Raw genomic sequence first — 24,416 nt, forward strand, 5'->3', positions numbered from 1 at the left:
AGAGGGAATATTACAGATGCAACAACTAATTCTGTAACTGTATCTTTGTGACTGCATATCATTGCAAATAAAACGAGGGGGAAGCTGATAAAATTCAACTGTGAGACAGCAGGAATGAATAAAAAGAGAAAGCGTTCCAGAGGAAGTAGAAATGACATTTTAGAGACTTACTTGACACTAACAGTTTTTCCAAAAAGTCCCTGAATTGTTTTACATACAAGTCATATTAACTATTGCAAGAGAAACACAGAATCCTCAAATCTGGTCTGGGGGATTATCAATTTTACTTTACTTTATAAAATCTGTATTTCTAATTTTGTAATCTGCAAATATGATCTTAAAGACTTTTTGTTCAATTATTAATTAAGACTGCCAAGGGGTTAATTTTTTTGTAGCAGACAAAGTGTTATCTAGACACTGGCAGATTAAAATGGATTTCTAATAAGCAATCGACTAGTATTAAATAGAAATACGAAAGATACTGAGTCAATTAGGCTGGAATTTTCAAAGGGACCTAAAAGATTTAAGCATCTAACTCCTACTGAAAGTCATTGACATTTGGGCATATAACTACTTAAGGCTGGGATTTGCAAAGAGGCCTAAAACTTTAAGATTATTTTCACCTGATATTCAAGATGCAGTGTTACAAAGTTAATTTCTTTTCCCAAATGCAGCTACTACCTATGTCTGTCCAATAGCACATATAAAGCACTCAAAGACTACTGTGAAGAGGGCAGTAAAAATCAGAAATGGAAATGTGTCTTTTGTAGAGGGTGTCACCTTCTGGGTTTTGTGTGTATGATCATGCTTTTTTTTTTTTTTTTTTTTTTTTTTTTAAAGTCACAAGGACTTTTAACTTACAAATTACCTGTCCACAGATAACAGATGGTCAAAAGGAACTTGTCACATCCAAAGAATGGCACCTTCAATGACCATGTATACTCTAATACTGCCCTCCTAGCTCAGCATTAGCAACTGAACCATAAAAACATGAATTTACTGCAATTCAAAATCTTACCTAATGATTTGGGCACCATATAAACAGTTCCATCATCTCCAACACAGTTTATTATAGCCTTTAATTCTTTCATGTCAGGTATAATTGGAGGTTTATATGCTCCATCCATTCTTGACTTAAGCACTAGTTTCTTTGACTCAGGTTCTTTAGGTTCATTAACAGAAAGAGTAACTTGTTTCTCTGACACTAAACACTGTGGTGTACATTCAGTTTCTGGAATTAGCTCATTTAAGCATGGACTCTCTTGCTTCAAAGGAACTTCAAGAGGTTTCTCAGGATCTGCATCACTTATATCAATTTCATAAGTTCTGTCAGATACAACACAAAATATACCAAAAGATGAAAACTCCGAAGCATAAAAAAGTAAGATAATCTAAAGAAAAAGAAAAAGGATCGAAGCTTGAAATTATAACTATTCATTTTAGCAAAACAGATATCAAAATATACTTACTCCATCAGCATAAGTAACTGCAATGTACATTAGACTGTGATGCTGATATGTTCTACCACATGTAAATTTAAAATGCTAATTGTCTATAAAGGGGGAATTCTGCACCAAAAAATAAAATAAAAATTCTGTGCATATTTTTAAATTCTGCAAAATTCTGCATATTTTATTTTCAAAACAACAAAATATAATCACATCAGTTTCAATTATTATGGTAATTTATTTTTAAAAATACCTGTCCACAAGTATGGCTGTAACAATACAGACAATGAAAAGATTCAGAAAATATGTTTTTTTTGACAAATGAAGTTCTTACTAGGTATATTAACACAGATAAAAATCAATGATTTAAAAAAAATTAAATTGATTTTTAATTTAAATAGTTTATTTAAATCAAGTTTTTTAAATTAAGATACATTATAGCTCAATAATCTCTCATCATGGAATAGGGATTATAAATTCTAATCCTATAGCATGAGACAATATATTCATGCAATGTTTAAGAAAAGTTTTGTAAATGAGTTCCAATAGTTCATGGATTAGGGACCCAATCTTATGGGGGTCCAGGGGATTCTGTATAGATTTAGGTTAATCTTTTTATCTACCCAATGCGACTCCGTGCTCAGTCTAGAAACATACCAGCAGAGATGGTTAGTTGTGCAGTTCTCAAACTGTGGATTTGTGTCTCCAGAGATAACATGCTTGTTAACAGCAAAAATGTTGATGGATGGACAGATGGGAGAAGTAACAGATCTCAACCCTGTTCTCCCTCTGCAAATTTGTGTACAAGGAGACAATCCCTTTCCCTCACCTCTCTCTAAAAGTGCAAAGTTTCAAAAAGTTCAATCAACAGAAGATTGTTGGGGATGGAATAGATCTGGACAAGTAGAAGAAGTCTTGAGATAAATGTGAGAAGGGAGGGACAGGCAGTAGAAACAAAAGTGAAACTGTTTGAGCAGCATATTCCAGAAGTCTTGAGATCTTTCTGAGTGTAGCCTTCATTGATTTGAGAGCTACCATATCATTCTCTCACTAGAAGGGAAAACCTATAATGGCAGCAGGCTGTAAAAGAGACTCAGTTTGGAAATATTTTAATGAAGTTCCTCTACCTGTGGGTAGAGACAGGTATGCGTGCAAAATGCAAACAGTGCAAAAAAGAAATGCTAGTGTTCCTTTTCAGGAGAAAGCTGCATTGAAGATGATGAAAGGAACATGTCTGGACATGTGGGATCTTCAGGTTGGTAAACTTTTTTATTTCATACTTCTTTCTTAAGGACTGCCTGTCTTCCTTCTGGACTATTCTTGAATTCTCATGTTTGAGCAAAAAAAAAAGATAGTACCATAGAGTAAAACTATCATTTTAGATGCAGGTGTGATAAAACCTAAATATCTGAAATAGGCGGATTTTCCTTTTACAATTTCACCCTTAAAGTACTGTCAGTGAATGCACTGAGTAATACTAAATGAGCAGTATGGTGTAATTAAATAACTGTATTGACTTATTTTGTTTAGGAGAATCCATCCTCAACGTACAGGATTCAGAAGACTATCCACCTTCAAGATCACCATCATTTTCTATAGTTTCAGAGTTATCTGCCAATGATAGTGTTTCAGTCACATCATGTATATCACAGAGCCACAGTATATTACCTGTAGCAAAAAGAAAAAAAAAAATCCACCATCCAGAAACAACCGTAGATAAGTTTGTGATAAGAACCAGCAGATTATAAAAAGAGATAACTGATGAAAAAATTGCCCAGTTTGTTTATGCAACCACTCTCCTTTCCGTATGATTGAGAACCCACACTTCATTAACATGGTTCAGTCATTAAGACCAGAATACAGTCCACTGAACTGAGCTGATGTCACAGGCAAATTACTGGATAAAGTGTGTGAAAGAGAAATTGAGCAGAGTGCAAAAGATCTAGAGGGTGAAACCGTTAACCCGAGTCGTGATGGGTGGAGCAATGTCTACAATGATCTTGTTTTATGTGCTTGTGTGACAACAGAAGAAGGGAGTGTCTTCCTTACAGAAACACTTGATATATCAGGAAATGCACACAGAGCAGAATACTTACAAGTAGCAGCAGCAAAAGCTATAACAAAAACTGTGAAAAAAATTCAAATGTCTAGTACGCAGCTTGGTCACAGACAATGCTGCAAATGTATCCAAGATGAGTAGAAATTTAGAAGAGAGTCCCAGGCTAATAACATACAGCTGCAGTGCTCATTTGATGAACCTCCTAGCCAAAGACTTCAGTGGTTCCAGAAATAAAGACTAATGTTGAAATTGCAAAATACTTCTGTAACAACCACTTTGTAGCAGCTGCTCTGAAAAAAAGTGGGAGGAACTAAGATGTGCGATGGAACTCAGTAGTGGACTGTTTTGCTCACTACAGCAAGAACTGGCCTAATCTGATGAACAATGTTGTGAAAAATAGATGACACTGTCACAGCCAAAGTTCTCAACATTGGGCTTAAGTAAAATGTTGAACACGTGCTGAGTAACCTGAAGCCTATTTCTGCAGCCTTGAACAAATTGCAGGGAAATAGCTGTTTTATTGCTGATGCTGTTGAAATTTGGAAGGAACTGAGTGAGATCTTAAAAAGAGAAATATATAATGACAGACTTAAATTATAAGCATTAAAAAACAAATGGGACAAGCACTATCTCCAGCTCATTTTCTTGCAAATATTCTCAATACGCAGTACCAGGGTCAAACCTTAACTGCTGCTGGAGAGGAGATGACTATCACATGGACATCCAGCAATCCTCACTCCATAATGCCAACTAGAATCAACTTCAGCGCTAAGGGTGCACCATTCAAGAAATATATGTTTGCTGATGATGTTTTAAAGAAAGCCACACCAGTGAACTGGTGGAAGTCACTTAAGCACTTGGATTCAGAGACTGTTGAAGTGATAATCTCACTTTTAACAGCAGTTCCTTCTTCTGCTGGTGTAGAAATAATATTTTCTTCCTTTGGACTAATTCATTCCAAATTGAGAAATCGTTTTGGGACCTGAAAAAGCAGGAAAGGCTTGTTTTTCTTTTCCAGATTATGAACAAACAGGAAAATGAAGATGAAGATGACTGAGTTAGCTTCAGAAGCCAATATTTTAAGTTTCTCATGTTGACCGGGCTGAGAGTCTATTTAATTTTTTTTAAATATTTCATTTAACTAGTTAAAAATAATTTTAACAGAAACAGATCCAATTTTAAAAAACTTGAATGTTTAACTAAATTCAAAAATTCATATGCTTGTTTTGTTAAAATATGTGTTTGCTGTTGAAGAAAAAAATCCAGCATACATAACATTGTTGTTTTAGTTGAATATAACAATTTAAATGTCTGTCTGGCAACGTTCTCCTTCTAAGAGCATGGCAAGAAAATCCTCCAAATATTAATGATTAACCTGTTGAACTGGAGAGAGTTCACCTCCCAATGACTTCATAAATATCTGATTCAATTACCTTTAGTAAATGAAATAACCAACCAATCATTCATTTTCTGATATAGCTGTAAAACTAATCTGAAAAGTTTTCAAAATAAATCACTTAAAAATGTATAGCGTGTACCTTCTAAAAATGAAACATACATCTCTGAGTTGTGAAGAATATGTATTAAGGTTATAACAACCAACAAGAATTCACTTTTATGTAGAAATCCACTATTAAATACAGTCTTCCTGACTAGTGATTTAAATCAAATCCACCCTGACTGAGTAATAATTAATTTAAACTACAATACAGAACCGTATTTCCCACACCACTCAAAAGCAGTGAAAAGGCTTGAGGGAGTGAGGGGTAATGCAGGAACTGAGGGAGAAGTAACTAACTGCTGGGAAGAAGCCTGGATGTGAACTTGGAGGGCTGTTAGGTGTAGGTGAGAGAAGTATGGAACAGGCTTTTTTGGAGGGGTGGGGAGGGATTGTTAGGGAGCCTCCCTCATGCAGACCCTGATTGACCCCTAGCCTCTCCCACTCAGTCGCGCACATCTGTGCCTGTCCTCACTCCCTCTATTCCCATGGGTCTCTGCAGCCTCCTACCCCATCCTCATGTGACCCTGCAGCCCCACTTCACTATTTCCAGGCTCAACACTATCATCCCACTGGCTCCTGAGCTCGCACCTCAGTCTATTCCCCTACCCCCCAACTAGCCATTCTGAACTCAAGTCTGTGATCCCCCCAGCAGCCCCATGTACCCATTCTGTCCTAACCTGGCTCTGCGGCACGGTGCTGTGATGAACTCCTGGGGGAATTCTGCAATACTAGGGGCACACAGAATTTCCCCTCCCCCACACAGAAAATACATTTTTGCCCCAGAAGTGATGCAGTTCTGCCCTTTTCCCCACAAGAGGCCGCTGTGGTGCCAGAACAGCCGGCTGCATTCATGCTGCTGGCTGTTCTGGTGCCACAGTGGTCTCTGGTGGGGGAAAGGCAGAATTGCAGCACTTCTTGGGCTGAAATATATTTTCAGCTGAAAAAAATTCTGCTGGACACATGAATTCTGTGCATCTGCACAATTCACCCAGGAACAGTTTTTGTTTTACTTACAAAAGTAACACAAATGCCAATCTGTGTAAGTCAACTTTGGAAGTAACCTAACAGAGAAGATCTGAAATAATTTAATATTAAGAAGAATATCCATACCTTTTGTTCCTGAAAGCCAGACCCTTTTTAACAAGATATTCAGAAATATCAATAAGCTGTCCTGCTTCATCATTGCAAAAAATTTTCACAGGTAGCGGTTCAGATCCATCATTTTCCTGAAAGGAATTTAAAATATGGAGGTTACTTATTGTAACTGGAAGTTGTTTGAGATCTCGTCCCTATCTGTATTCCACGCGAGGTAACTATGAGCACCATTGTCTGGAAATTCTTAATAGCAGCATCCGTTGACCCGTACATGCTCCGTAGATCTCCTCGTGCTCCCAACACAAGGTATTAGAGTCAGAGTGGGTCAATACCTCTCCAGTTCCTCCTTTTACCACAATCCCAGGGGATCTGAAGCAGAGGGGATGGAGAACAGGTAGTGGAATACAGATAAGGACCTCAAAACTCAAAGAACTTCCAGTTACAGTAAATAACTAACTTCCATTTCTTCTTTGAATGATAGTCCCTATGTGTACTCCAAATGTGAGTGATTGTCAAGCAGTGCTCAGACTGGCAGTGGGCGTGAGAAAGCTAGTAGCAAAGATGTCTACAGTACTGCAGATTTCACCATTGCATCTGCAGTTAAGGCATGAACTAAAGCATAACTTGTTGTGAATGTATATATTGCGGTGGGCAAACTTTTTGACCTGAGGGCCACATCTGGGAATAGAAATTGTATGGCGGGCCATGAATGCTCACAAAATTGGGATTGGGGTGTAGGGCTCTGGTTGGTGCCAGAGATGATGAGTTCAGGGTGCAGGAGAGGGCTCCGGGCTAGGGAGTGGGGTGCGGGGTGAGGGCTCTGGCTGGGGGTGCAGGCTCTGGGGTGGAGCTGGGGATGAGGGGTTTGGGGTACAGGAGAGTGTTCTGGGCTGGGACCAAGGGGTTCGGAGGGTGGGAGGGGGATCAGGGCTGGGGCAGAGGTTTAGAGGGCAGTAAGGGGTGCAGGCTCTGGCTGTGGGTTCTGGTGTGGGGCTAGGGATGAAGGATTTGGGGTGTGGGAAGGTGCTCCAGGCTGGGATCAAGGGGTTTGGAGGACAGGAGGTGGATCAGGGCTGGGGCAGGGGGTTGGGGCACGGGGAGAGCCCCAGGAGTGCAGAGTCCGGGCGGGGCTTACCTCTAGCAGCACCTGGGAGCAGCAGCATGTCCCTGCTCTGGCTCCATGGCTTCTGGGAGCCATGTGGAGCATCCTTTGACCCTGTGCCCCGGCTGGAGCGCCAGAGCGTGGCAAGCCCCAGACCCCGCTCCCAAGCAGGAGCTCGAGGGCAAGCTTAAAACAGATCGTGGGCTGGATTTGGCCCGCAGGCTGTAGTATGCCCACTCCTGGTGTAGATGGAACTCCAGAAGTCTGCCTTGCAAATGCCCTACAGTGGAACGTCATATAGGGATGCTGTGATTGCATGGAGTGAGATCTCACTGTTGTGGCAATAAAAAGTCTCCTGGGAGGTCTGCTGCCACCACTGATAAGAAACGTAGGGTAGTGGTGGTTGGAGACTCTCTGCTGAGGGGGACGGAGACACCCATCTGTCGCCCTGACTGTTCATCCCGGGAGGTATGCTGCCTGCCAGGGGCCCGTATCTGCTGTTACCTCTGGCTCCAAGTCCACCTCCTCCTCCTTGTACACTAACAGATCTGGCTGCGGGAGGGACAGGAGCATCACAACTCTCAAGAGGGACCTGGATACCTGCCATAAGGATCTTACTGACTCCAATGAGGGAGGAATCAGCTAGTTGTGGGAGACCACAGGAGAATCAGTACCAAAGGTCCCCAGAGGGTCATACTTGAAGGAATAGAGAGCATGACTCCTTGACTGTCTCTGCAGAGATACTAGAGCAGCTATCCCCACTGACTCATTTGAGTCCGAAAACTGTTCCATCAGTAGGAGCGGGGATGTTGGTATTGAAGCTCTCCTACCAGATGGGATGTTCTGGGATACCAATGTAGACTCCTCCACCAGAGTAATAAAATTTCTCAGAAGAGCCAGGCCGGATAGAAGTGGAGACTGTGGACAAAGGAGGACTATATCCTCCAGTGGTAAGTCTCCATACGCCATGATGTCTGAGGGGTCAGGCAGTCAAGCCAGATGGACTGGGTGCATCTACAGCAGCTCGATGGTCTTCACATGAACAGGGTGGTACCAACGATGGGCCTGGACCAGCGCATGTAGGATGAACTGGCGAACGTCTGTCCTTATGCTTCAATACCGATGTGATCGATGGAACCGGTAGATCTTTCTTTTTACATGCTTTGTTCTCCAACTTGGAGGCCTTTAGCAGAGCTGGTTTGTTAGGTTTTGATCATGTCTCACTCAACCTGTACAGGCTCAGGGAGAAAGCACTCTCTTATGCAGTCCTTGATGAGGTGGGGGGAGGGATGTCTGTCTTTATACCTATCAGGATTACTCTCTACTCTCTCATGCGAAATTCTGGATGACAAGTCCTTGGGCTTAGGCACTAGCAACTCCGCTCCCAAGCACATGTTTGAAAGGTCTCCGCTGGTTAGCTGAAGCCGATGTACAGGGGATCTCCCTGCCTCGGATCAGAGAGGGGCTTCATGGCTTTCTCAGGCGAAGCTCCTGGAGTTCTTGAGTTCTGGGTGAGAAAGAGCAACAGATACTGCACTTTGCAGAGATATGTACCTCACCCAAACAGTAGAGGCAGTGCTGATATTAGTCATTGATGGAGAAGTAGGGAGGGCAAGTGATGCAATTCTCGAATCCCAGGTCTCTGGGCATTGTCCTGGATCCAGGGAGGGTTCCTCAATCGGAGAGAAAGAAAACTCTCTATACTAACTATATTATGAACTTCAACTATTAAGCTAAGAAATATAACTATTTACAAATCTCTTTACAGGTCGTACAAAGAATTGAAGGACAACACAATTCCGACTCAGGTTGTGCGGTGGTAAGGAGGAACTGGAGAGGCATCGACCTGCACTGATTCTTATACCCTCAGTTGGGAGCATGACGAGATCTATAGCTCAGAGTGCAGACAAACTGACAGTGCTTTGAAGAATTTCTGAATTCAGGTGCATGGCACACATGCATACCCATACATAGGGACAATCACTCAAAGACGAATGTTTGTTAGGCAATACACATTCAATTAAAACCTTACATTTTCTTAAATGCTTCCTTTTTTCAGTTTTAACTCTTTACATGTCATATTAGCGGCCTGCCTAACCCTTTTGCAGAGGGCACTGCTCCCTATTGCAACCATTCATGACTTCATATCGTGCTCTCTTCAGCTCCTGGCTGTCACAGAGACAGAGACCTAGATCCATTCTGACACTGCCTCTTGCAGCTGTCATCTCTTAGGGAGATCATTCACACTCTCCACCCTGGCTCAGACCAGGATGTGGATGTTGGACTTCCCTGCTTCCGTTTCTGCTGTTTCCAATCCCTCCTTTTTCTCCCCGTCCCACCTCTTTCTCCTCTTTTGAGTAGCACTGCATCCGACTCCTCCTTCTTACCCGACTCCATGTTGCTGTCATCTACCAACCATCCAACTAGTTCCCATTAGTCTTCCCCTCACATTTTGACTCCTGGCTCTCTCCACCCCTCCTCCCATAGTCATCCTTGGTCATCTTAACTACCATATCGACAATCCATCTGAGCCCTTAGCTGCATGTTTCTTTGCCCACACTTCATTTGATCTGCAGCCCTGATTCAACTCGCTGACTCATGAAAACAGCCATTCACTTGACATGGTCTTCACCAATCACTGCTTTTTCTCTCTCTGAGCCTTCTGTTGCTGAGTTCTCCATCCCTGATCATCACTTGGTCTATCAGCACACTCATCAGCCCCTCTCCCCCTACACCCTGTCACTAGGCCTTTTGATGACTTCTTGTCTGCACTCTGCCCTCTCTTTCCTTTCTTCCCTGAATATGGTTGCTGATTCCTTTCACTGCTCATGATACTGTACTGCTGAATCATTAGCTTCCTCCCATCCTGGCTAACCCCCAGCCCAGTACACTACCAACACTGCTCCTGTTCTCATGCGGTAGAGCATCTCTGGTGGAAATCCTAAGACTCTGCTGACGTCTTCAGTTACACATTTGTTCTCTTCTTTTTCCATTCTGCTGTCTTCCTAGCTAAACAATTCTAATTCTCCAATTTAATTGATTCCCACGGCCACAATCCCAGACACCTTTTTACCACCTTTGACTCATCCTTAATCTTCTCTCCCCCAGTTATCTGTCTGCACAGGATCACACCAATTTTTTCTAAGAGAAAAATGACAGAATACACTGTGACCTTCTCCTGTCTCAACCCTCTCCTTCTCCTCAGTCAGACACAAATTTATCTTCAGCTCTCTTCCTTTAACCCCTCTACTTGCCCCAGTGACTCCATCCCATCTCCTGATCTCCCTCATTCTCATCCCCATCCCTTACTCTTCTCCTTACCCTCTCACTCTCCTCTGGCTCTTTTCCCTCACAGTACAAACATATTTTAGTCCCTCCCATCTTAAAAAAAATATCCTTGACCCCACCTACCTCTCCAACTACCAACCCATCTACCTTTCATCTCTAAGCTCATTCAATGTGCTGTTTATAATTGCTGTCTGGAGTTCCTCTCTTCTGATTCCATCCTAGATCCTTTCCAATTCAGCTTCTGCTTCTTGTACTCAACTGAAACTGATCTTACAATCTCTAATGACCTCTTCTTGGCAAAATCTCAGAAGCAGTATTCCATTCTCATTCTCCATGACTGGTCAGCTTCTTTCACCACATTTGACCAGGCACCTCTTCTTGAAATCTTTTCCTCCCCTGGCTTCCATGACTGTCCTCTCCTGGCTTTCCTATTACTTCTTTAATCATTCCTTCAGCCTGGCCTTTGGAAGATCCTCCTCATCCCTCTACCAATAAACTTTCTGCGGCTGTTCCACAGGGTTCTATATTTGGTCCCTTTCTCTTTTTCCTCTACACATTATGTCTTGATAAATTGGTTTGCTGGGTAAAATACCATCTCTACATTGACAGCTCACAGCTCTACTTATTTCAAAACTGTCTCCTTGGCCTGTCTCTAACATCTCAAGCGCAACATGACTAAAAACAGAGGTCTTAATCTTTTTGCTCCCAGCCTCCCTGCTACCTGCTTTCTTGATCACTGCTTGTCAATCAGGTAACCAACCTGGATGTCATCTTCAAGTTGGACCTCACCATAGGTCCTCATATCCAGGCTACGTATCTAACTCTTGCAGATTCTTTCTGAATAACATCTCTTAGAAATGGACTTTCCTATCCACCCACACAGCTAAAACTCTTGTTTGGGATCTCGTATTCTTGTGTCTTGATTATTGCAAAAGCAGCAAAGAATCCTGTGGCACCTTATAGACTAACAGACATTTTGGAGCATGAGCTTTCGTGGGTGAATACCCACTTCCTCAGATGCATGTGCATGTTCTTTGATGCTTTTACAGATCCAGACTAACACGGCTACCCCTCTGATACTTGATTATTGCAATATCCTTTTCTCTAGGCTTCACAAATGCAAACTTGCCCCACTCATATCCATTCAAAATGCTGCAAAAATCATTTTCTTAGCTTTTTGCTTTGACCATCTCACCCTCCTCTTTGCACTCATCCACCGGTGCCTCCTTCTCAATCATGTCACATAAGCTACTTGTCTTCACTTCCAAGGCCCTTTATGACCTATCCACGCTCTACCAATCATCTCTCATTCAGTAACCAAAGATCAACTCCCATTAGCTCATGATGCCAGTTACCAATGTCCACTTGTTATATTTTCAAACAAGCACCTTTGTGCTTTTTCCCATGCTGCCCCTCACTCAACTCCCCATGAACATCCACAAAGCCACCTCATTGTTTTCCTTCAAATCACTCTCTAAAACTCTTTTGCTGAGATGCATACAAAATATTTGACAATTGTTAGGTTGCTGGCGTGCTGAGACTACTGTATATCATTCTTCCCAATATTATCTCATTGTTTCCTTGTACGCTCCCATCTCTCTGTATCCATCTGCCGTCTCTCATCTCAGACTCAGACTATAAACTCTTTTGTTCTGCTTATACAGTGCTCAGAACTATGGGATCCAGGGCTCCAAGGCGCTACAGTAATACAAGTATTGCTATTCCTAATAATAGCAAACAAAATATATTCTTGGCCTCTATTGCTACCTGGGCTTTCCAAAGCAGTCAATGATCCTGCAACACGATCTTCAAGTTGCAAACCTGAGTTAAGTAAACTCACTCAGAGGCCTGATAAAATGTTTACTGTCTAATCTGGTTGCTTTTGCAACCTACAAGTAGAATCTTTGTTTTAATCTGATGAATGACTATACAACCTAAAGCTCTTCAACAGCCTCTCTTTTAGGTCAGAGATTGGGAAAGCTGATCAACAGCTATGTTAACAACCGTATTTCATTCACATTCTAAAAGCACTATAGCCCACACCACCTCACTAGCTCCGCATTAAACTTGTATATATGACAGGCAGGAGAGGTTACAGAGTAGAACCCTGCCTTTCTCCATAGCAAAGATTATGTGGATAGACTATCAGATACCCATTACTACTCTCTGGTTTCTCTCAGGAGAATGGAACTACTCAAGGGAAACCCTATCATGCCTGGGTCTACAGATGTATCAGTGATCTCAAAGGCTTAAACAAAAAGTAACCCAAAATATTTGCATTACATCCACTGCTAGTAAGGGTCAAGCACCAACTTAATATCCATGCCCATATTCAGATCTAAAACCTGCTGTCAAGTGTAAAGGAAATCTCAAACTCAAATATTGCCACAGTGTCCTTGCTACAATTTGATAACAGTCTTTACTAAAATTGGATAGGGCCATAACTCTTGAGACTGTCAGCTTCAGAAAATTTTATGCCATTGCTAAGGAGCTAATATAACCTTAAGAGAACTGGATATTTTGTATTCCCAGATATATGTATTAACGATCACTAGCAGACCAAACATATCCCAGTTTGACTAAATGATCTAGAAAGGACAGAGGTTCAAACTTCAAGATACGTCCTGAAATAGCAGCTTCAGTGAGCAACAATAAACAAAATTCCAGTAGAAACGACAGCACATTTGTCTCCACCAGGTATGTTTCTGCAATCACAGACTGATAATCTGTGCAAATTTTAACTAGCATGTTTGATTAATGAAAATGTTATATGTTTAAATAACTAAAAAGGGGCAAACAAGTCCAGGCAGGAATGTTATGTATATTTCTTATTTTGATTAAAGACCTGTATGATGATGTTTGCTACAGCTCCAGTGAGGTAATAGGAGATACAATCACACGCTGTTGCTGTCCATTGCTTGCTCCCACCAGCTGGCCTAAAATGGAACAAATGAAAATCTGTTTTAGTGAAACAGGGAACATGATTTTAATAAAGGTCGTCAAGGCTTGCATATAAAAAAACTACTCAACAGCAAGACTGAAAAACTATCAAACGGCCCTAAGAACAAAAATTATCCCATACAGTCAACTAAAAAGGAAGAGAAACAATAGTACCAGCTGCTCCAGGATCAAAAAAGCATTGTTAGATTTTAAAGAGGAACACTAAAGTAGATTAAGATGGTCTAAAAAAAAAAAAATTTTTTTTTGCAATATTTTATTAGGAAATGCACTTCAGAAATCTGTTAGAGACAGCTATATTAATGCAAGGTTAGATTTCCCCTCATTATTACGGGACACATTAGTTGAAATGTATCCGGATAGCTTACTCACTTGGGTAATGGGTGTTTGGCCTTCTCTCCCAATTCCTACAGCCTACAAGAGAGAAGAATCCTTCTGTCCCCCACCAACAGACTAGGAAAGGAAAGCCAAAATCCTCCCCTCATATTTCCAAAAGATCCAGTTACCAGGTTGCCTGGGAAGACCAAACCTTAAGTACAGATAAGAAGCAAGCCAGGGATGCCAAGAAAACAAAGCATCTGTTCCCCCTGCCCTGTCCTGCAGTATGTCCAAAACTTAGTCCAAAAAAAAAAAAAAAACAACCTTTCCATCCACATCACAGTTTATGCTTTACTTGTATATGATCTGACACTGAAAAATACTTGATTAAAAAATTACAATGGCCCTCCCACTATCTTACTATGTATCTTACAGTGTTATTCCAATATACAAGGAATAAATTACCTTATATCTACCAGGGAGCACGCCAGTGCTAGTGTCCTAATTGGCTTCAGCTTTTCATCAAGTTTTCTTAAACAAATGATGTTCACTATTTCTTTAGTACCAAAATCATACAACACTACCTGTGAAAGATAAAAGAGCTGAAAAAAGTTCTGAAAAAAAACCATGACATTCTCAACATAAACAGGATATATCCTCTTCTCAAACAAATGACATACCATATATACAATAAAAATATGTAAATAAACTACAAGGAGTTTAAATATGTAAGTGAACAGAAGTCAGAAAGGAAATCCCGACAGTGGTTTTATGAGAATATTAAGTATTTTCAAATATGAAGATAGGATGTATATGTAAGCTACGACGTCTGCTTGTCAAGAACTATTTTGTTTAAATATATATAGTTCCATCACATGTAATTTGCTCTGTACTAGACTTGCGCTTCCCCAAATGTCCATTTTCTGAAGATGCTGTAAGTCTCTACATTCATCAGACAATCATAAATGCCAGACCCTATCTTCAAAGAGAGTTCCCATCTACACAGGTTTTACTGGAGATCTGACTGGCCTGATCCTCAAGTTTTAATGATAGCTCTGTTTCCCTCCACCCCCATTGAAGAAGCTGGCCTGGGCCACTGAATGCAGCAACTCCTGTATTGTAGGTCTGTTATACTATCAAGAGAGTCAGTGATCTGAGTGTCAATGATAAATACTCAACTTTCACTGTTTTATCTTAGCTCTTGTGTACAATTAAGTTTTGCCTGTTTAACTATGCTGGTATAGTTAAAGTGCCTAGTTCCCTACCCCAGTGCAGATGCAATTATACTGGTATTAATTATTCTAGTATGGGAAGTTCCTGTCAGCCTCCATTACACCAGAGTAACTGTGTCTACACTAGGGCTTTTACCAGGAAAGCTATATTAGAAAAAAATTACACTCCCTATAACTCAGCTTAGACCAGCCCTTAAAGAGATATGAGTGTGATGAAACAAGCATCAACACAGAATCACAGAAGATTAGGGTTGGGAGAGACCTCAGGAGGTAATCTAGTCCAACCCCCTGCTCAAAGCAGGACCAACACCAACTAAATCATCCCAGCCAGGGCTTTGTCAAGCCGAGCCTTAAAAACCTCTAGGGATGGAGGTTCCACACCTCCCTAGGTAACCCATTCTAGCGCTTCACCACCCTCCTAGTGAAACAGTGTTTCCTAATATCCAACCCTAGACCTCCCCCACTGCAACTCGAGACCATTGCTTCTTGTTCTGTCATCTGCCACCACTGAGAACAGCCTAGCTCCATCCTCTTTGGAACACGCCTTCAGGTAGTTGAAGGCTGCTATCAAATCCCCCCCCTCCGCTCTTCTCTTCTAAAGACTAAACAAGCAAGTTTCTCAGCCTCTCCTCATATGTCATGTGCCCCAGCCCCCTGATCGTTTTCATTGCCCTCCGGTGGACTCTCTCCAATTTGTGCACATCCTTTCTGTAGTGGGGGGACCAAAACTGGCCACAATACTCTAGATGGGGCCTCACCAGTGCCAAATAGAAGGGAATAATCACTTCCCTCGATCTGCTGGCAAGGCTCCTACTAATGCAGCCCAATATGCCGTTAGCCTTCTTGGCAACAAGGGCACACTGTTGATTCATATCCAGCTTCTCGTTCAGTGTAACCCCTAGGTTCTTCTCTGCAGAACTGCTTCCTAGCCATTCGGTTTCTAGTCTGTAACAATGAATGGGATTCTTCCGTCTTAAGTGCAGGACTCTGCACTTGTCCTTGCTGAACCTCATCAGATTGCTTTTGACCCAATCCTGCAATTCGTCTAGGTCACTCTGGACTCTATCCCTACCCTCCAGCGTATCTACCTCTCCCCATGACTTAGTGTCATCCGCAAACTTGCTGAGGGTGCAATCTATCCATCATCCAGAACATTAATAAAGATGTTGAACAAAACTGGCCCTAAGACCAACCCCTGGGGCACTCCGCTTGATACCGGCTGCCAATTAGACATCGAGCCGTTGATCACTACCCGTTAGCCCGACAATTTGGCCAGCTTTCTATCTACCTTATAGTCCATTCATTCAATCTATACTTTTTTAACTTGCTAGCAAGAATACTGTGGGGGACCGTAACAAAAGCTTTGATAAAGTCAAGATATATCACGTCCACTTCTTTCCCCATATCCACAGAGCCAGTTATCTTATCATAGAAGGCAATCAGGTTGGTCAGGCATGACTTGCCCTTAGTGTATTCATGTTGACTGTTCCTGATCACCTTTCTCTTCTCCTAGTGCTTTAAAATGGTTTCCTTGAGGACCTGCTCCATGCTGACGATGAGTTCTACTTGATAAGAATCCAAAGCAGCGTGGACCGACGCATGTTCATTTTCATTATCTGAGTTAGATGCCACCAGCACAAGGTTGATTTTCTTTTTTGGTGGTTCGGGTTCTGTAGTTTCTGCATTCGAGTGTTGCGCTTTTAAGACTTCTGAAAGTATGCTCTACACCTGATGCCACTCAGATTTTGGAAGGCACTTCAGATTCTTAAACCTTGGGTCAAGTGCTGTCTTTAGAAATCTCACATTGATACCTTCTTTGGGTTTTGTCAAATCTGCAGTGCTAGCATGCTTAAAATGAACGTGTGCTGAATCATATCCGAGACTGCTATAACATGAAATATATGGCAGAATGTGGGTAAAACAGAGCAGGGGACATACAATTAATTCTCCCCCAAGGAGTTCAGTCACAAATTTAATTAATGCTTTTTTTTTTTTTTTTTTTTTTTTTTAATGAGCATCATCAGCATGGAAGCACGTCCTCTGGAATGACGGCTGAAGCACAAAGGGGCATTTGAATGTTTAGTATATCTGGCACATAAATACCGCGCAACACAGGCTACAAAACTGCAATGCAAATACCTAGGGCCAGCTCCAGGCACCAGCTCAGCAAGCAGCTGCCTGGGGCAGCCAACGGTGAGGGGTGGCACATCCAGGTCTTCGGCGGCAATTTGGTGGTGGGTCCCTCACTCCTTCTCGGAGGGAAGGACTTGCCGCTGAATTGCCACCAAAGACTGAAGCAGCGACGGAAGAGCTGCAGATCGCGATAGCGACTTTTTTTTTCCCTTCTTCTTTTTGCTGTTTGGGCAGAAAAAACTCTGGAGCCGGCCTAGCAAATGCCTGTTCTCACTTTCTGGTGACATTGTAAATAAGAAGAGGGCAGCAATATTTCCTGTAGATGTAAACAAACTTGCTTGTCTTAGCGATTGGCTGAACAAGAAATAGGACTGAGTGGACTTGTAGGCTCTGAAGTTTTACATTGTTTTGTAACAAAAAAAATCTACATTTGTAAGTTGCACTTTCAGGAGAAAGAATGCACTACAGTACTTGAATGAGGTGAACTGAAAAATACGATTTATTTTGTTTATCATTTTTACAGTACAAATACTGGTAATAAATAATACACACTGATTTCAATTACAATACAGGATGCAATATACATGAAAATGTAGATAAACATCCGTAATATCTAATAAAATTCAATTGGTATTCTATTGTTTAAGAGTACAATTAAAACTGCAATTAATCACAATTTTTTTTATTTAATTGCGTGAGTAAACTGCAATTAAATGAGAGCCTTACTATTAATATAATTGGAATACAATGAGTCAGTCCTCAGCCATCTCCCAAACTACCAAACCCACTTTTAAAGTTGTTCTGACTTTGATGAGACTTTAAAGTTTTCTATAATAGTGTTAACATAATGAAAATTGAACTCCTCCCAAAAGCATAATGATAAATAAGAAAGTAATGATACAATAGAATGTGTCTAGAGCTGAAAGGGATACATTTTAAACTAATTTAATCAAATCTTATGTTACTTAATGAGATATTTACCTCTACAGTCGTTTCAGAGATAACCCTGCTGATTTTGCCTCTTTGCCATTGGTTCAGATCACGTATACGAATAGCACAGTACATATCACTTTCCCACTTCACTTGCTCAAACTTGGAATTTTCATAGATAGCAGCCATCTTTTCCTGTAAACTAACATTAAAAAACCCCATGATATCTAAACCAATTCCTCCCAAGACTAAAGACTTATCCAGTGGTTTGAGGATGTATTTACCCAATTACTGCTGAAATATTATGCAATAACGTTTCAGTAACTTTGTGGCAGGTACACAGTATTGGAAAGGTAGTAACTATGCTCTAATGTAACTATGTTCTCATAACCATGGAATTCTTTTCAGAAAACCAGTCCTTTCATGTAGCAGCATTTCTAACCTGTTCCATCTTATACCCTCTTTTAATTTTCAAGAAAGAATAGAGTCTTCCCCCCCCACCTCCTTTGGTACCATCAAAAAACAGATTTGGAGAGAATCCAAGCAACGTGTATTCAAGAAAAAAGGAAATGGGCAGAAACGTTTGTCGAAGAAGTAAGCCAATTTTTTAAAATAGACAGCAAAAATCTTATACAGTGGTCAGGGAGCTAAGTCAGTTTGCTACATTAATATTAAACTGTTGCTTTGAAGACTTTATTTGAGGGATGTCTGAATTAGGAGAAATGACTGAGCTTAGCAAAAGATATAACCCAACCCATATACATCTGTGGAATTCTTGAAAAATAAACAACAACATGTATTATAGCACATGGACAATAAATATCACTGGTTGTTACTGATACTACTTTAGTAAGATTATTAATGAAAGAACCAGGGAGGACACGGTCGTCTTTTTTGACTTAATGTTAAATTTCTCCAAACCCAATCCTTACACTGAAGTCAACTGAAGTCTCAATTTTAAAATGGAGGCTAGATCAAGCACTTGTGGTAGGGTCTGCTCCCCGTATTGGCACTGCTAGAGATGAATTAGGGCAGGTGGACCCAATCAGCTAATTATGCTGGAGGCAGCTAATTAGAGAGAAGCTCACCTGTGCGGGACAGTTGAGGCTTCTACAAAAGACAGGAAATTGGAAGCAGAGGGGGGTGCATGGAAGGAATCTGGAGTCACTTCCCGGAAAAGGGGGGGAGTGTTTCAGGGAGCTGTACAGATAAGTTGTCTAAAGTTATTCCCTGGGAGAAGGGAGTGAAGAGACTGCAAACCCAGAGGAGTAGGGAGAGCCAGGAAGTATGGAAGCAGCTCAGGGAAAGGCAGGATGGTGTAGGGAACGGACCTTGGCTGTTCTGTAGAGGGTCCCTGAGCTGGAATCCAGAGTACAGGATGGGCCCAAGTTCCCCTGCCAGACATTGCGGGTGTGTCACTGTGAGGCAGTGAAGTAGAAGACTGCCTGACACTGCTGGAGAGCAGGAACTTTGATACACTTCCCTCCCATCCTGCAAAGGGGAAACCACAGTAGTGACCTGGTTGGACGGCTGAGTCACAAAGAGGACAGCTGTGGCTCCCAGGAGCTAGAGAGGGACTGCAGAGGAGAAACTGATGGAGTGTAACCACTGGAAGTGGTGTGGCCCTGACTGAGCTAATCCCCAAACCACCAGGAGGCAGCGTCATTCAGCAGTAAGCATAGCAAGCTGTCACAGCACTATAAGATTAACTGCATATGTATTTAGTGAAACATAGTGCAAATCTATTGCTTCCTAAATTATGTTTACTGGAGGGCGGGGGGTGGTGGTGGTAAAAAAAATGCAATAGCTTTGAAAACCAGAAATTGAGTACTGATCCACTGCAAAATAGTAGCTGATTAATCAATTAAAAAAGAAACAAATTGCTGTAAGTATCTTATCATTCTAAAGATAACTCATAAGGCTTTAAAATATTAACTGATAAAAATGCTTCTATTTTGCTACTTCTTAGAATACCTTTTCAGTAACTTTTCTGATGACAGCCATTGTACAAAGATCTTATTTGGGGATACCACGTGACTGATTCGCACTTGTAGTTCTTTGTTAGAAAGTGATCGTAAATCCTCGTTCTGTAGAGATTTTGTGTTTTTAGAGTTTAAAATACCTAATGTTTCAGTTTCAAAAATTTCTTCTAGAGCAGGATCCCATACTTCATTGTGCTCTGCATCACTACTTTTGGTGTATCTGCATGAATATGAAAAATACAGTTTGAGACTGAGTTTATAGTTCAAGTTTTAATTCCACTACCAACCCTAACATTAGTTCAATGGTAAGGTGTGCTACTAAAATTTAGGCAACAGAAAAGGCTAAAGCTAAAGGTCTCAGAAAACAAAAACATCCCCCCTCCCAAACAAGCAAGCAAGCAACTCCAGTGTTTCTGAAGGGTTATAGTAACCCCTTCTACTAGTTTTTCCTTGCTTTCTATTGTTTTCTGTATAAGAGAGTTACTCACCTTGTGCAGTAACAATGTTTCTTCGAGATGTGTCCTCCTATGGGTGCTCCACTGCAGGTGTGTTTGTGACCCTGAGACTCGATCGGAAATTTTAGATAGCGTCCATTAAGCCCGCACATGTGCTCTCCTTGTCTAGTGATTATCTAGTGCTGTGAAGGTGAACTACCCTCAGTTCCTTCTCTACCGCAGAGCTCGTTCATGAGAACTCTAAAGTAGAAGGGCAGCTCATGGAACACCCATATGAAGACGCATCTCAAAGAAGCATCATTACTGCACAAGGTAACTCTCTCTTCGAGTAGCGTCCCTGTGAGTGTTCGCTGTAGGTGACTCCCTCGCAGTACTTCTGATGGAGCATTGAGGTTTCAGAGTCAAGTTTATTACTGATGTCAATACTGTGGATCTGAAGACAGCACTGGAAGCTGAGTCATGAGTAACAGAATAATGTTCTGCGAAAGCATAAGCAGGGCAGCAATTTGGGTGTCTTCATATTTCTGTGATGGGGATATTTTAAATAAATGTTACAGAAGTGGCGATGGATCTCTTGGAGTGTGTTCGGACTCCAAATGGAAGTTGCAGATTACGAGGACAAAATCAATTTTTGAGAGTCTGAGTTGATATTAGAAAAAGCAACGAGGAGTCCTTGTGGAACCTTAGAGACTAACAAATTTATTTGGGCATAAGTTTTCATGGATATCACCCACGAAAGCTTATGCCCATATAAATTTGTTAGTCTCTAAAGTGCCACAAGGACTCCTCATTGTTTTTGCTGATACAGACTAACACTGTTACCCTCTCTGAAACTTTTGAGTTGATATTGCGGATCCCTTGGATCTGTCTGCAATTGAGAGGAACAGTTTAGGAGAGTTCCTGAAGTACTTTGTTCTGTCCAAATAGATTATAAAGCTCTCCTGACATCAAGTGTATGTAATATTGCTTCTCTGTCATGGTGAGGCTTTGGGAAGAAGGTGGGCAAGTGAATTAGTTGATTCATATGGAAGGACAAGATTACTTTGGGGAGGAACTCTGGGAACGGTTTCAGTGTGACCTTGTCTTTAGAGAAGATCGTGAAGGGAGAGTGTGCCATTAGTACTGCTATTTCACCAATTCTTCACACCGAAGTGATGGCCATTAGGAATGCTGTCTTCATGGACAGATACATAAGTGAGCACATGGCCATGGGTTCGAAAGTTGGCTTTGTTAAGCCTCAGAGTTAGATTAAGGTCCCATGGTTGTGGGGGACATCTGATTTGTGGGTAGAGATTGGTGTGGAAGTAGAGAAAGAACTCACAGGGATTTGAAGGGGATTTCAAATTCAGACAATCCCCCTACGTGAGCAAGTCAGGCTAGCTGTAACCCTAATAATGTGAGATTTGTAGAAGCAAGAATTGTGTGAGGTGAGTGGGAAAAGAACTGTATGAGAAGTTGCTGTGACCTTGTGTTAGAGAAGTATGGAATGTAGACTATAGTCTAAATTGTGGAGGAAAAGAAGATATCAGGATGACATATGTGTAAGCAGAGTCAGGATGAGCTCTACCCTGACTTCTGGTGGTGAATTATGGGGAGTGTGGAAAGGAATTTCAGGTATTTGCATTGGCACATCCACCTCACCTAGCATAGCCCACGGCAGCCTGGGATGGTTATTTTGACAGCTCTGGAATCCCCAATTTCTTTGTTATTGGGGCAGGAAGAATAAAGTGTTGTCACCCTGACTATGTGAATGAGGAACTATGAGACTGCTTTATGACACAGATGACTCAACCTCAATTAAGTAGCACTTGCTAGACAAGGGACATGGGTTCCAAAACCCAGTGAATTGAGAGAGGTTGGGGACTGGTGTGTGTACCTGATGGTATAGGTCCCAGAACACCAATTTCACATTCTCCTCTCTCCACTGTTAAAGAGTAAAGAGTAGAGCTAATTTTGATGCCATTAGGAGTCCATCTAGAGGCTGCTGAGCTGAATTCATGTTGGGCCAATGGTGCACTAGCACCGGGGTTCCCCTACTACAAGCGGAAATCGCTAAGCGCTGAAATCACTAAAAGAGCTGAGCTGAGATCACGGAGTGCTGTGTTAACTAGTGGGGGAGACTGATGACCTATCGCTAAGCGGCTGGCAGAGTGGAGCAGTTTGCAGCATGTTGGAGCAGCCTATGGAACAGTGAGCGGAGTGGAGCGGTTTGTGGGGACAGCTGGAGGAGCAGCACAGCTGGTGTAGTGGAGCTGGTCGTGGTGAAGACTGCAGCAGAACTCCACGGAGAGGTGGAGCAGTTGGCCTTGGCCCACGTACAGTGCCCCTTACCACCCTGTGTGGGTCCCACCACTCTGTGTGGGGCCCCCCCCCCATTTCCACCCAGGCTGAGGGGGGTAAAACTCTACAGATAAACTTTTGAACTCTGGGGTGGCACTGACCAGAGACTTTTGGATTGTTGGACTTTGGGGTGATTGGACTTAAGACCCTAAGGGGGAAAGGACATTGCCAAACGTACTTGGAGGTGGGTTTTTTGCTTATGGTTTGTGTTATAATCCTGTTTGTGGTGTTTCTCCAATGTGATGCCACATTGTTTCCCTCCTTTATTAAAAGGATTTTGCTACACTCAGACTCCGTGCTTGCGAGAGGGGAAGTATTGCCTCCTAGAGGCGCCGGGGGGGGGGTGATGGTATGTAAGTGTCCCAGGTCACTGCGTGGGGTCTCAAGCCGGTTATGCATTGTGTTATTGAAATGGAACCCCTGGATACTGAACCCGGCCCTTGTTGCTGCCAACTCAGAGGGGCAGAAGGGTTACATATGCATAAACAAAATGCAGCTGTTGCCAATTACTGTCTGTAACAAAAAGTATAAATGCTTGCTGTAACTGTTTACCTGGAGAGAGACCTGTTTTGCGCTCTTCCTCCATGCAATTGCTAGAGAAAAGGTATCTGACTTGCTGCACCCAACCTGAGAGTAAGAACTCCGTTTTTCTCTGACATTACTCATACCCTTGAGGAATCTCTTTGCTATCGGATGAGTAAATACTGAATAGCGGCCTATTTACTGGTAGGCGGCCATTATGGCCGTAAGGTGTACTTTTAGAGGGCTGAGATCATCTTGTCCTCTAGGCTGTAGTCTAGTATTAATGGGAGGGAAGAGGATGCCAGGGTAATTTGTTTCAAATTACACCAGATTTGGAATCTTTCCTACTTTTGTATGTACGTGTGATGATTCTACTGATTTTCTACTATGTAACAGCACCACTTTCACCTCCTCAGAGCAGGAGTTTTCTATGCATTAGAACCATCGAGGAATCAAGCCTTGAGTCAGAGAATCTGTAGGGTCAGATGATGGTTCTGCCTGGTGTTTCATAGATTCATAGACAAAGTCAGAAGGGACCATTATAGTCATCTAGTCTGACCTCCTACACAATCTCACAGAATCTCACCCACCCACTCCTGTAACAAACCCCTAAACTATGCCTGGAGTTATTGAAGTCCTCAAATTGTGGTTTAAAGACCTCAAGGTGCAGAGAATCCTCCAGCAAGTGACCTGTGCCCCATGCTGCAGAGGAAGGCGTGTTCTGGGAGAGGAGGTGACGAAGAGTCTGAAAAGTAATTGGTGGGCACTTTGCTAGCTTGTTAGGAATCCAGATTCAGAGAATTTCAGTCCCTCTGCTCCACCCACCCACCCAACGGTAGATTATAAACAGAATACTTGCCCTAGTACATAAGATGCTAGCTCTTCTTTAACTAGCTGACTGTTCAGACTAGAGGATCTTTTTCCAAGAACATCTGGGGAGTCAAAGAGTTCAACTGACAGAACATTATCTTGTGATATACCTTCAAAATAGATAAAGATAAAGCTGAATTTAAAAAATGTCCAGTAACTACAACACTGAGCAAGTTAGTTGTC

The 24,416-nt window shown here is 41.9% G+C and overlaps 1 protein-coding gene across 1 annotated transcript in view; it reads right to left on the reverse strand.

Annotated features, from left to right (window-relative positions):
• Positions 1 to 24,416, reverse strand: part of RNF17 (ring finger protein 17) — a 206,147-nt gene that overhangs the window by 63,124 nt on the left and 118,607 nt on the right. Inside the window, exons 23-29 of the mRNA XM_050928582.1 lie at positions 24,223 to 24,343; positions 20,039 to 20,266; positions 18,116 to 18,266; positions 14,235 to 14,353; positions 13,339 to 13,429; positions 6,119 to 6,234; positions 1,019 to 1,326 (exon numbers count right to left, since the gene is read on the reverse strand). Coding sequence (XP_050784539.1) covers positions 1,019 to 1,326; positions 6,119 to 6,234; positions 13,339 to 13,429; positions 14,235 to 14,353; positions 18,116 to 18,266; positions 20,039 to 20,266; positions 24,223 to 24,343 — 1,134 coding nt within the window. The remainder of the gene's footprint in view (positions 1 to 1,018; positions 1,327 to 6,118; positions 6,235 to 13,338; positions 13,430 to 14,234; positions 14,354 to 18,115; positions 18,267 to 20,038; positions 20,267 to 24,222; positions 24,344 to 24,416) is intronic.

Source organism: Gopherus flavomarginatus, chromosome 1 (genome assembly GCF_025201925.1).
Source record: "Gopherus flavomarginatus isolate rGopFla2 chromosome 1, rGopFla2.mat.asm, whole genome shotgun sequence".
NCBI classification, from domain to species: Eukaryota; Metazoa; Chordata; order Testudines; family Testudinidae; genus Gopherus; species Gopherus flavomarginatus.